The 13,278-nt window shown below is 41.9% G+C and overlaps 1 protein-coding gene across 1 annotated transcript in view; it reads right to left on the bottom strand.

The window, feature by feature from the left end:
- Positions 1-2,416: 2,416 nt before the first annotated feature.
- Positions 2,417-13,278, bottom strand: part of LOC118824154 (SPARC) — a 15,662-nt gene continuing 4,800 nt past the window's right edge. Inside the window, exons 4-9 of the mRNA XM_036594121.1 lie at positions 9,038-9,149; positions 8,768-8,886; positions 6,551-6,702; positions 4,113-4,225; positions 2,773-2,867; positions 2,417-2,695 (exon numbers count right to left, since the gene is read on the bottom strand). Coding sequence (XP_036450014.1) covers positions 2,643-2,695; positions 2,773-2,867; positions 4,113-4,225; positions 6,551-6,702; positions 8,768-8,886; positions 9,038-9,149 — 644 coding nt within the window. The 3' untranslated portion in view covers positions 2,417-2,642. The remainder of the gene's footprint in view (positions 2,696-2,772; positions 2,868-4,112; positions 4,226-6,550; positions 6,703-8,767; positions 8,887-9,037; positions 9,150-13,278) is intronic.

The following is a 13,278-nucleotide window of genomic DNA, read 5'->3' as shown; positions in this document are numbered from 1 at the left end:
CCATTACAGCTGTTCATAACTGCTGCTCATTTATGTGTTATATGTTATGTGTATGGCTGTTATTTATATTGCAGCTGCTCAAATAATTAAATGCACGTCTTGTTTACAATCTGCTGTTTGTTTTATTCACTGCACGTCTTTGTACAATTACAGTCACAGAGTCTCATATATTTTAACATTTCTGTTGATATAAAGAGAATTTATTTTATTTGTTAAATAAATTATGAATTTTTCTTGACTACACAGTTTTTGTTTTCTCTCCTTCCCCATGATCCCCCATCACTCCTCTCTCTGTTTCACACCTCCTTCTCTCCTGCTGACACCCTTCCCCCTCTATTCTCATCCATTTCTCAGGCATCAATCTATTTTCTCTCTTGCCATTCCATCACTTTACTGTAACATATCCCTCTTCCCTTCCTCTGGATGTAACTCTCTCTCTCTCTCTCTCTCTCTCTCTCTCTCTCTCTCTCATATTATCCGTTCCTCTCTTCTCTGATCACGCACTCTTTAATCTTTTCTATAGGACACCCGTCTCTCCTCTATTAAACCCCATCCCACTATTTGTCTGCTTTACGTCCTGCCATTTAAGGTTATTACCCAATCTCTTCTTCAATCTCTCCTTCAATTTTTCCTCCAATCCCTCCATCCTTCTGTCTCTGTTCTGCCCCCACGTCCCATATTGCAGTAATTGGTTGTGTGATGAATGATACATTTCTTCTCTATTTCAGTAAGAAGGCTTCGGTGCCTCAAACACACACACACACACACACACACACACACACACACACACACACACACACACACACACGCACACACACACACGCAGCAAATGTTTAGAAACATATTAAACTCAATTTGTACTTTATACAATTAACATGACAATTAACTCAATAACTGCAATAGGAAGAAATCATAAGATCAGCCGTTTTAAACTGAGGATTCTGACTTTGGTATTTAAGTAAATGTTAATGAGCAGATACTCGTTTATCTGCACAGAAGGAAGAAACAAAGCGTGGTGGATGAGACGCATTTTCTGATGAGATAATGAGCTAATGCTAACCGGGACAGTGCTGGATACTGATGAGGACTCGTTGTTTTCTGCATGAGGTCTTTTCTCTGCAGCGGATGATGTGACATTGTATTATATGTACAGTATAATAAACACACTCGCAGATACGAGCGAAACCCGAACTACACTTTCTGCATCTGCCTGTAATAAAATGCAACAGATAACTTAACAGTGATTTCAGTGTTGGAATAGCAGGTCAGCTCCCTGTTCACGTCTCTGTGTTAAACTGAGTGTTAAATCTGAACTGATTCTCTTTCTGTTCTGTATTAATGAGCGACTCAGTATCAGAACCAGCTGAACCAGCTCAGTGTTTTCTCTTCATGTTAGATGTGTGTGTGTGTTGTGGGGAGAGGCTCATATAACTAGTTAATGGTCTTTTGCCCTGCCCACTGGTGCATGGTGACATCATCAAAAAATCAGAGGACATTTTAGAGGCGGGGCTAAAGCCATTATATTTTGATCGAAGCAATGTCAACCTTTAAATCAGTGTTTCCGGCCTGGTTCCTGAATTCCGGTTTCTGAATCCCGGTTCCTGAATCCCCGTTTTTGAAGCCTGGTTCCTGAATCCCAGTTCCTGAATCCCGGTTCCCGAATCCCTGTTTTTGAAGCCTGGTTCCTGAATCCCGGTTCCTGAGTCCCGGTTCCTGAATCCCTGTTTTTGAAGCCTGGTTCCTGAATCCCGGTTCCTGAATCCCTGTTTTTGAAGCCTGGTTCCTGAATCCCGGTTCCTGAATCCCTGTTTTTGAAGCCTGGTTCCTGAATTCCGATTTCTGAATCCTCGTTCCTGAATCCCTGTTTTTGAAGCCTGGTTCCTGAATCCTGGTTCCTGAATCCCGGTTCCTCAGTCCCTGTTTCTGAAGCCTGGTTCTTGAATCCCGGTTTCTGAAGCCCGGTTTCTGAAGCCCGGTTTCTGAAGCCCGGTTTCTGAAGCTTGCTGCTCTCAGGGAGGAGTTCTTATAGTGTATAGTGTAGTGGGTAATATTTCTGCCTTCTACACTGTAGACTGGGGTTCAATCCCTGCCCAGGTCAGCACCCTACACTATACCAATAAGAGTCCTTGGGCAAGACTCCTAACACAACCTTCACCTACCTGTGTAAAATGATCAACTTGTAAGTCGCTCTGGATAAGAGTGTCTGCTAAGTGCTGTAAAAAAATGTAATGTAACAGAGCTGATTAGGTGAACCAGATGTGTGAGAAGCTCTGAGGTTTGCAGAGCAGCGGGCCTCCAGGAGCCGGTTAGGAAAAATTTAAATTACTTGATTTGATGACTCGTGAACTCAAACTAACATGATAAAAAAGGTCTGTTTAGATTTCATGTTGACAAAGTTAAAAAGGTTTTAGCTTTAGCTTTTATTGGTCAATATACAATAGGGTTAGTGTTAATTAATACAAAACTTAATTACTTTATATGTCAGTACAAATAACCAGCAACAGTACATTACAGTAAATGAAAGTAAAAAATATATATTTTAGCTTCTTGTTGGTCCTGATTTCTTTATGAACAAGTTAAATCTTGCTCTCTTTATGAAGAATGTGGATTTTAAGCTGGAGTTATTGATGAAGAACGTGGAGTTAAAGCTGGTTTTCTGGAGCTGGACACAGTTTCGGAGATCCCATTTTCACCGCTGTGAGGAAGAGAGTGAAAGATGTTGAAGATGATGAAATACAGATGTAGCAGAAAGTAAAATAGATGTTCACTTACACATGAAACCCTGGAACCAGCGTTCTGAGCGATTCACCAAGCATGATGTCCACTCCCTCAGACTGACCTTCTTATTCCTGTTCCTGTCACATGACCTGCACAAAAAACAGATAGAAAACTTCCAAATCAGTTTACATACAGTCTACATGTACAGAAAATTACTGTCAGTCCCATCTTCTGTCCCAGCGCCAGTCCCGTCTCCTGTCCCAGCGTTGTTCCCATCACCGTGTCCCAGCATCAGTCCCGTCACCATGTCCCAGCGTCAGTCCCGTCTCCTGTCCCAGCGTTGTTCCCATCACCGTGTCCCAGCGTCAGTCCCATCACCATGTCCCAGCGTCAGTCCCGTCTCCTGTCCCAGTGTCAGTTCCATCTCCTCCCACAGTGTCAGTCCCATCTCCTCCCACCCGCAGTGTTAGTCCCTTCTCTTATCCCAGTGTCTGTTCCAGTGGGTATCAGTGAGTGTTTTAGTCTGCATTAGTGTGTATTAGTGAGTGTATGTTAGTGAGTGTGTAGTAGTAGTATTGTGTGTGTGTGTGTGTGTGTGTGTGTGTTAGTGAGTCTGTAGTAGTGTGTGTATGTTAATGAGTGTGTATTAGTGAGCATGTATGGATGTGTGTGTATTAGTTAGTGTGTGTATTAGTGAGTGTGTATTAGTGAGTGTGTATAAGTGTGTGTTAGTGAGTGTGTAGTAGTGTGTGTCCATGTGTGAGGGGGAGTCAGGGATGAGAAAGGACACCAGCCTCATTTAAACAGCAGGAGGCAATAAACATTAACACTGACATTGAGAAGAGAGAGAATAGAGTGGGAGAGAGAGAGAGAGAGAGAGAGGAGAAATAAAGGGTGGAGTGAGTAGGAGAGAGAGAGAAAAAAGGGGATAGATAGATAGATAGATAGATATAGATAGATAGATAGACAGATAGATATACATACATATATACATAGATAGATACGTAAAGAGAGAAAATAGAGGGGAGATACAGAGATAGTGGAGAGAGAGACAGATAGTGGAAAAGGAGGCATAAAGATAAAAGGAAGACTTTATAGAGAGGATAGAGTGAGCAGATGAGGGAGAAAGTGATGAAAAATGGATAAGTAAAGACAGTAGATAGAAGAGAATGAAAGGAGAGAGAGAGAGAGAAAGAGAGAGAAAGAGATAGAGAGAGGTAATGAAGAGAGAGAGTCCTCGGGATGTTTATAGTGTAATTATGGTAATATTGGGGAGATTCTCACTGTCACACACAGGAGAAGGTCAGTCAGGAGGAGGAGCACAGCATGTGTAGTGTGTCTGAGTGCGTGTGTGTGTGTGTGTGTGTGTGTGTGTGTGTGTGTGTGTGTCTCACTGGAAGAATGTGTTAGCACAGTGCTCGAGAGGCATCCTCTTATAATGGAGCTTCCTCAGATCCATCCTGCTCAGTTTACCATCCCTGTTACGGTCGAGCATCTTAAACCTCCTCTGAGAGAGAGAGAGAGAGAGAGAGAGAGAGAGAGAGAGAGAGAGAGAGAGAGAGAGAGAGAGAGAGACAGTGAGGGAGAGAGAGAGACAGAGAGAGAGAGAGAGACAGAGAGGGAGAGAGGGAGAGAGAGGGAGAGAGAGAGAGAGAGAGAGAGAGAGAGGGAGAGAGGGAGAGAGAGAGGGAGGGAGAGAGAGAGAGAGAGAGAGAGAGAGAGAGAGAGAGATATGAAGTGGTCTAAGGTCATTTTGTCTGATGGACAGTTCTGTACTACTGAGATCACTTTTCTAGCCTGTTTAAATAATTCAGTGTTTATTGATGATCAGTTGTGTCTATTAATAAGAGACACTGAGAGAGTGTGAGAGTAATTTAATCTCTGAGTGCTGATTTCTGGGTATTGACTGCAGATGGTACCGCTGGGCTGGTTTGTCTGAGACGACCTGAACTGAGTAAACTGTTTACAGAAGAACAGGATTTAAACACCAGTTTTCAGCAGTTACAGCAGCAGAGAAATGACAGAAAATTGGTAGATAAATGGCACCTAAATGGCAGATTGGTAATTAAATGGTAATTATATGAAAATTGAATAACAGCTGAATGGCAGATGAATGATAGATGAAATATAATTGAAATGTAGGTGTATGCAGAGTTGGGTGTCATGCCCAAGGACCCTTATTGAACTGCCCAGGTAGGGAATCAGACGCCGGCCATGTGGAAAGCTTATAATGCAGCTCATTTATTTCCTCTGTTTCTCTCCATTCAGCAAATTTCATTTTACGGTTTTCGTGAGTCAGACTTCTGCTGGACTCCATCAATAACACTTTCAGCTGCACAGATCACGGTTCAGTAAGCGATTGGGTGTAATCATTGAAGCGATGCATTATACTAAACAGATTATTTATAGTGTAGATAAACTACAAATGTTATCTTAGACAGTAAACGTACAGTGACAGCAGCCACTGTATGAAACCAGATCAGTGCAGAGTATCAACCCTAAACACACAAACGCAGCCACCAGGACTTCTTTACCAGGACTTCTTGTGTGTGTTTCTGTGTGTGTATGTGTGCTACCTGTGCGAGCTGCACTCTGTGTGTGTGTGTGTGTCTATGTGTTTGTGTTACCTGTGCGAGCCGCACTCTGTGTGTGTGTGTGTGTGTCTATGTGTTTGTGTTACCTGTGCAAGCTGCACTCTGTGTGTGTGTGTGTGTATGTGTGTGTGTTACCTGTGCAAGCTGCACTCTGTGTGTGTGTTACCTGTGCAAGCTGCACTCTGTGTGTGTGTTACCTGTGCAAACTGCACTGTGTGTGTGTGTGTGTATGTGTGTGTGTTACCTGTGCAAGCTGCACTCTGTGTGTGTGTGTGTATGTGTGTGTGTTACCTGTGCAAGCTGCACTCTGTGTGTGTGTTACCTGTGCAAGCTGCACTCTGTGTGTGTGTGTGTGTGTGTGTGTATGTGTGTGTGTTACCTGTGCAAGCTGCACTCTGTGTGTGTGTGTGTGTGTGTATGTGTGTGTGTTACCTGTGCAAGCCGCACTCTGTGTGTGTGTGTGTTACCTGTGCAAGCTGCACTCTGTGTGTGTGTGTGTGTGTGTGTGTGTGTATGTGTGTGTGTTACCTGTACAAACTGCACTCTGTGTGTGTGTGTGTGTGTGTCTATGTGTGTGTGTTACCTGTGCGAGCTGCACTCTGTGTGTGTGTGTGTGTGTTACCTGTGCAAACTGCACTCTGTGTGTGTGTGTGTGTTACCTGTGCAAACTGCACTCTGTGTGTGTGTGTGTGTTACCTGTGCAAGCTGCACTCTGTGTGTGTGTGTGTGTGTCTATGTGTTTGTGTTACCTGTGCAAGCTGCACTCTGTGTGTGTGTGTTTGTGTTACCTGTGCAAACTGCACTCTGTGTGTGTGGTGTGTGTGTGTGTGTGTGTGTGTTACCTGTGCAAACTGCACTCTGTGTGTGTGTGTGTCTATGTGTGTGTGTTACCTGTGCAAACTGCACTGTGTGTGTGTGTATGTGTGTGTGTGTGTTACCTGTGCAAGATGCACTCTGTGTGTGTGTGTGTGTTACCTGTGCAAACTGCACTGTGTGTGTGTGTGTGTGTGTCTATGTGTTTGTGTTACCTGTGCAAGCTGCACTCTGTGTGTGTGTGTGTGTGTGTGTGTGTATGTGTGTGTGTTACCTGTGCAAGCTGCACTCTGTGTGTGTGTGTGTGTGTGTGTTACCTGTGCAAACTGCACTGTGTGTGTGTGTGTGTGTGTCTGTGTGTGTGTTACCTGTGCAAACTGCACTCTGTGTGTGTGTTTATGTATGTGTGTGTGTGTGTGTGTTACCTCTGCGAGCTCCACTCTGTGTGTGTGTGTGAGACACTGCTGTGATGGAGCTGCAGTGTATCTCTCCCCCATTCGGCTCAGCAGCAGGAACCAGTCCAGCAGACGGAACGGAAACTGACCGAACTCCTGCTCTGAACACACATCTGCAGAGACTACACACATGCACCACACACACACACACACACACAAACCTGGGTTAATCACCATCTGACTACACTGTATGTCCAAAGCTTTCTGGACAGCCCTTCTTATTAGTGAATTCAGGTCACTCACTGCGGACACATGAGTTCAAATACACACACAGCTTGTATAATCTCCATAGAAAAGCACTGACCAATAGAATGGGACACTCTGGAGCAGCTGCACATGAGCCTAAGGTCAGTAGGTCCAAAGCCCAGCATGGGCTAGAGGGGTATAAAGCCCCCCAGCACTGGGCTGTGGAGCAGTGGAACCGTGTTCTCTGGAGTGACGGAGCTCCATGCAATATCTTTGAGATGAGTTAAAGTGACCCAGAACTGACCATCCAACATCAGTACTTGACCCCACTAATGCTCAATCAAATCCTCATAGCAACATCTAGTGTAAAGCCTTCCCAGAAGAGTGGAGGGTGTTACTGCAATGAAGGGGGACAAACAACTTTCTAGTACTCTTGATTTTGGAAGAAACATTGGATGAGCAGGTGTCCACAAACATTCGGCCATATAGTGCATCTAAACCTGGATTAATCACAGTTTCATTATCTAAAGCTGGATTAATCACAGTAGGAACATCTAAACCTGGACTAATCAAAGTCTCGTTATCTAAACCTGGACTAATCACAGTTTCATTATCTAAAGCTGGATTAATCATAGTAGGAACATCTAAACCTGGACTAATCAAAGTCTCGTTATCTAAACCTGGACTAATCACAGTTTCATTATCTAAAGCTGGATTAATCACAGTAGGAACATCTAAACCTGGATTAATCAGTCTCATTATCTAAAACTGGATTAATCATAGTCTCATGATCTAAACCTGGATTAATCACAGTCTGAACATCTAAACCTGGATTAATCAGTCTCATGATCCAAACCTGGATTAATCATAGTCTCATGATCTAAACCTGGATTAATCACAGTCTGAATATTTAAACCTGGACTAATCATAGTCTGAGTATCTAAGCCTGGATTAATTACAGTCTGAATATTTAAACCTGGACTAATCACAGTCTGAATATCTAAACCTGTATTAATCACAGTCTGAGTATTTCATCCTGGATTAATCACAGTCTGAGTATCTAAACCTGGATTAATCACAGTCTGAGTATTTAATCCTGGATTAATCACAATCTGAATATCTAAACCTGGATTAATCACAGCCTGAGTATCTAAACCTGGATTAATCACAGTCTGAGTATTTAATCCTGGATTAATCACAATCTGAATATCTAAACCTGGATTAATCACAGCCTGAATATCTAAAACTGGATTAACCACAGTCTGAGTATTTATTCCTAGATTAATCATAGCCTGAGTATCTAAATCTAGATTAGTCACATCCTCAGTATCTAAAGCTGGTTTAATCACAGTCTGAGTATTTAATCTTGGATTAATCACAGTCTGAATATTTAAACCTGGATTAATCACAGTCTGAGTATCTAAGCCTGGATTAATGACAGTCTAAGTATCTAACCCTGGATTAATCACAGCCTGAATATCTAAAATTGGATTAATCACAGTCTGAGTATTTATTCCTAGATAAATCACAGTCTGAATATCCAAACCTGGATTAATCACAGTCTGAGTATCTGAACTTGGATTAATTACAGTCTGAGTATTTAATCCTGGATTAATCTCAGTCTGAACATCTAAACCTGGATTAATGACAGTCTGCACATCTAAACATGGATTAATGGCAGTCTGCACGTCTAAACCTGGATTAATCACAGTCTGAACATCTAAACCTGGATTAATCACAGTCTGAGTATTTAAACCTTGATTAATCACAGTCTCATTATTCAAAACTGGATTAATCACAGTCACATTATCTAAATCTGGATTAATCACAGCCTGAATATCTAAACCTGGATTAATCACAGTCTGAGTATGTAATCCTGGATTAATCACAGCCTGAATATCTAAACCTGCATTAATCTCAACAAATTAATTATTTAGTCTGAAACAGAGTCATTTCTGAACATCTGAAGACTCTAAGAAACATCGTAACTCAAACTTTTACCTAAACACGTCCCGCTGTGGGATTTTCCAATGCGGCGTTTTTTGCGGCAGGCCTCTTTGTGAAGGAGACACTCGTTACTGTAGGTCTTTCCCAGAACACTGCACACTGGCGCCCCCTGCCTGCACACACCCACACTGTCTGTTCTTATTGTATTACTTTTTTGGTTTAATATAATGTTTGTGCTAGTGTTTTATTTTATATTTATTAATGAGTGTTTATTTATTAATGCATGTTTGTTTTTAATGTGTGTGTGTGGTGCAGTGGTCTGACCGTGGACAGGTTGTAGGACACACACACTTTGGCACTAAAACTCCTCCGTCCTTCATCACCTGACACCAGGAACCCACAGGACTGCGGCATTTCAGCAATTCACATAGGAAACCTGCCGAGAGAAAATAACAGCCATTCTCACTCCAGTCTAAAGAACATAGATTGTGGAATTCCTTAAGGGTCAATACTGGGACTCCTAATGTTTTAAATGTTTGTTAATGATCTTGGCACTAGAACTTGGCAGCAAAGGATGTATTCTTCATTTCGTTTGCTGATGACGCCAATGTTCTCCTATCTAGTAACGATGGTCATAAACTAATCTCATCTACGTATTCAGAATAATCAAATCAAATATTAATCACTGGTTTATTGCTAATAAATTATCCAAAAAACAGATTAAAACTCATCTGTTTTCTCTACCAACCAGAACGTAAAACACAGAACTATGTGTTTGGATTTTTTGTGATTTTGTATTTTGTCTGTTTGCTTTGTATTTAATTAATTTTAATGATTTTATTTTTCCTTGTGACAAAGTACTTTGTACAAGCACTTTCTTGGCTTTTTTACTTTCCCTGCACATCCTCTCTCTCTCTCTCTCTCTCTCTCTCTCTTGTATTTACTGTCCCTTCTTGTTCAAATGAAAAAAAGAAACCTAAAAAACATCCACAAGCATAAAAACACTCAGTGTCACTGTGTCCTCAGGGTATTGGGTGAATTTTCATTGAGTTTGAGTAAGACAGAGTGAAGAAGAACTTTAACATCATCCCACTGACAGTACAATTCATCACACCTCTCTCAACACACAGAGCAGAACCGGAACTACAGAACAGATAAAACACACTGAACTACAGACGAAGGTCCGTCAGGAGTGTAAAACAGTTCATTCCTGTGTTTTTGTTCTTCTGCAGCAGTAGAACTTTTCTCCTGGCAATCCCTCCAAAAGGTTTAGCCCAATTAGCCCTCAGCCCAACCAAACCTGCATTTCTACAACTGTAAACTGGGTTCTTCTCTGCTCGAGAATGAGATGAGCCTGTGTCCTCCCTCTGACAAACAAATTTTCTGACATTTAATCAGTATGATGATGGAGATTAACGATGATTGGCTTCATGTTTATGTTGTCATGAAGATGAGAAGCTAAACCGAAACACCAGGGCTGACCGGAAACACCTGAGAAAGAATCTACCATCACATTATACCTGTGAAAGAGTCTACCATCACATCACACCTGAGAAAGAATCTACCATCACATTATACCTGTGAAAGAATCTACCATCACATTACACCTGAGAAAGAGTCTACCATCACATCACACCTGAGAAAGAGGCTACCATCACATGCACCTGTGAAAGAATCTACCATCACATTACACCTGAGAAAGAGTCTACCATCACATCACACCTGAGAAAGAGTCTACCATCACATTGCACCTGAGAAAGAGTCTACCATCACATTACATCTGAGAAAGAGTCTACCATCACATCACATCTGAGAAAGAGTCTACCATCACATTACACCTGAGAAAGAGTCTACCATCACATTACACCTGAGAAAGAATCTACCATCACATTACACCTGAGAAAGAATCTACCATCACATTACACCTGAGAGAGTCTACCATCACATTATACCTGAGAGTCTACCATCACATTACACCTGAGAAAGAGTCTACCATCACATTACACCTGAGAAAGTCTACCATCACATTACACCTGAGAAAGAATCTACCATCACATCACACCTGAGAAAGAGTCTACCATCACATCACATTACACCTGAGAAAGAGTCTACCATCACACCACACCTGAGAAAGAGTCTACCATCACATCACACCTGAGAAAGAGTCTACCATCACATCACATTACACCTGAGAAAGAGTCTACCATCACACCACACCTGAGAAAGAGTCTACCATCACATCACATTACACCTGAGAAAGAATCTCCTATCACATCACACCTGAAAGAGTCTACCATCACATCACACCTGAGAAAGAATCGACCATCACATAACACCTGAGAAAGAGTCTATCATCACATTGCACCTGAGAAAGAATCTACCATCACATCACACCTGAGAAAGAATCTCTTATCACATCACACCTGAGAAAGAGTCTACCATCACATCACATCTGAGAAAGAGTCTACCATCACATTACACCTGAGAAAGAGTCTACCATCACATCACATCTGAGAAAGAATCTACCATCACATTACACCTGAGAAAGAGTCTATCATCACATTGCACCTGAGAAAGAGTCTACCATCACATTACACCTGAGAAAGAATCTACCATCACATTACACCTGAGAAAGAGTCTACCATCACATCACACCTGAGAAAGAGTCTATCATCACATTACACCTGAGAAAGAATCTACCATCACATCACACCTGAGAAAGAGTCTACCATCACATTGCACCTGAGAAAGAATCTCCCATCACATTACACCTGAGAAAGAGTCTACCATCACATTACACCTGAGAAAGAGTCTACCATCACATCACATCTGAGAAAGAGTCTATCATCACATTGCACCTGAGAAAGAGTCTACCATCACATCACATCTGAGAAAGAATCTACCATCACATTACACCTGAGAAAGAGTCTATCATCACATTGCACCTGAGAAAGAATCTCCCATCACATTACACCTGAGAAAGAATCTACCATCACATCACACCTGAGAAAGAATCTACCATCACATCACACCTGAGAAAGAATCTACCATCACATTGCACCTGAGAAAGAATCTACCATCACATCACACCTGAGAAAGAATCTACCATCACATTGCACCTGAGAAAGAATCTACCATCACATCACACCTGAGAAAGAATCTACCATCACATTGCACCTGAGAAAGAGTCTATCATCACATTACACCTGAGAAAGAATCTACCATCACATTACACCTGAGAAAGAGTCTATCATCACATTACACCTGAGAAAGAATCTACCATCACATCACACCTGAGAAAGAATCTACCATCACATCACACCTGAGAAAGAATCTACCATCACATTGCACCTGAGAAAGAATCTACCATCACATCACACCTGAGAAAGAGTCTACCATCAGGCCACGTAAACCCAAACTGCAGGTACATTTGCTAAATTGGTCATCACAGCATCAAATACGACACTGACAGTGAGCTGAAACTTGTCGAGCTAAATTAGGGGCTTTCTCTGCCAACAGCAGCAAAAACCTCCTGACCGTCCAAACAGCGGCTCTTCATGAAGTGTGCCAAGAGTCCAAACAGCACCACTCTGACCCATCACTCAGAATTGAACCTGGCATCCAGCGCAAGCTCCACCTACCAAGACCCTCAGGTTAAGGGAACTGACTCGAGTTAATTCAGCCAGCTGATCAAGAGTGTCATCAATAGGGGATCAGATACAGCAGACAGGAAACTCAGATGGTCCTTTTCAAGGACAAGACCTGCCGTTCCTGAGCTGCTGTAAGGCCTGATGAGTCCTGCGCTGCCATCTGTCTAATCTTCAGCCAGGCTGAGCTGACGTCCTGGGGGGCTGCAGGAAAAGTCAGTGTCGCCAAACCACCGCCTGTCTTTACTTCCTCAGAACGGTGTGGGCTACAGGCGGTTCCCTACATTACCTGCTCTGCTCAGTTTCCGTGGTGATGTGAAGAGTTTGCACCCCTTTGTTGGGCAGTGACACAGAGGAGACCCTGATTCTTCGTCCCGTATGGAAAAAACACACTGCAGTCGATGCTGAAATACAGTACAAACTCTAAAATGTATTTCAGAATATTTTGCCATATTAACCAAATATATTTTAAATGCATTTATTTAACATTTTTTGGGGAAATATTACACATAGAAATGTACCAGACAAAAATAAATATATGTAAATGTGTTTATCAAATCCATTTGAAAATTTATGAAAATATCCAGAATTCTGTCTGATGCTCTTCACAGTCTGATACCTTTAGAAATGAATTTGTGTTCCAGTATCTTCATTATAAATCTGATCAAATGATCCTTTATCAGGACAGAAGCGAGTGTTGTGGGTATTGATACTCTGTGAAAATGCAGTTATGATCTGATATCTTGTTTATGTGAAATACATTGTGTGTGAGAGTCTGACTGCAGACGTACATGGTTAATGTAAAGTACAGTGCAGATCACAGAAGAACGTTTAGTTACATCTGGAACCTTCATTACACTCAACTGAACACAGATAATAACTAATACTGATAAATGCATTTTAAACATATATTTATCA

This window comes from Colossoma macropomum, unplaced genomic scaffold, assembly GCF_904425465.1.
Source record: "Colossoma macropomum unplaced genomic scaffold, Colossoma_macropomum, whole genome shotgun sequence".
Classification (NCBI taxonomy): domain Eukaryota; kingdom Metazoa; phylum Chordata; class Actinopteri; order Characiformes; family Serrasalmidae; genus Colossoma; species Colossoma macropomum.
The sequence above is the reverse complement of the archived record's forward strand: the minus strand, read 5'-3'. Positions and strand labels throughout refer to the sequence as shown.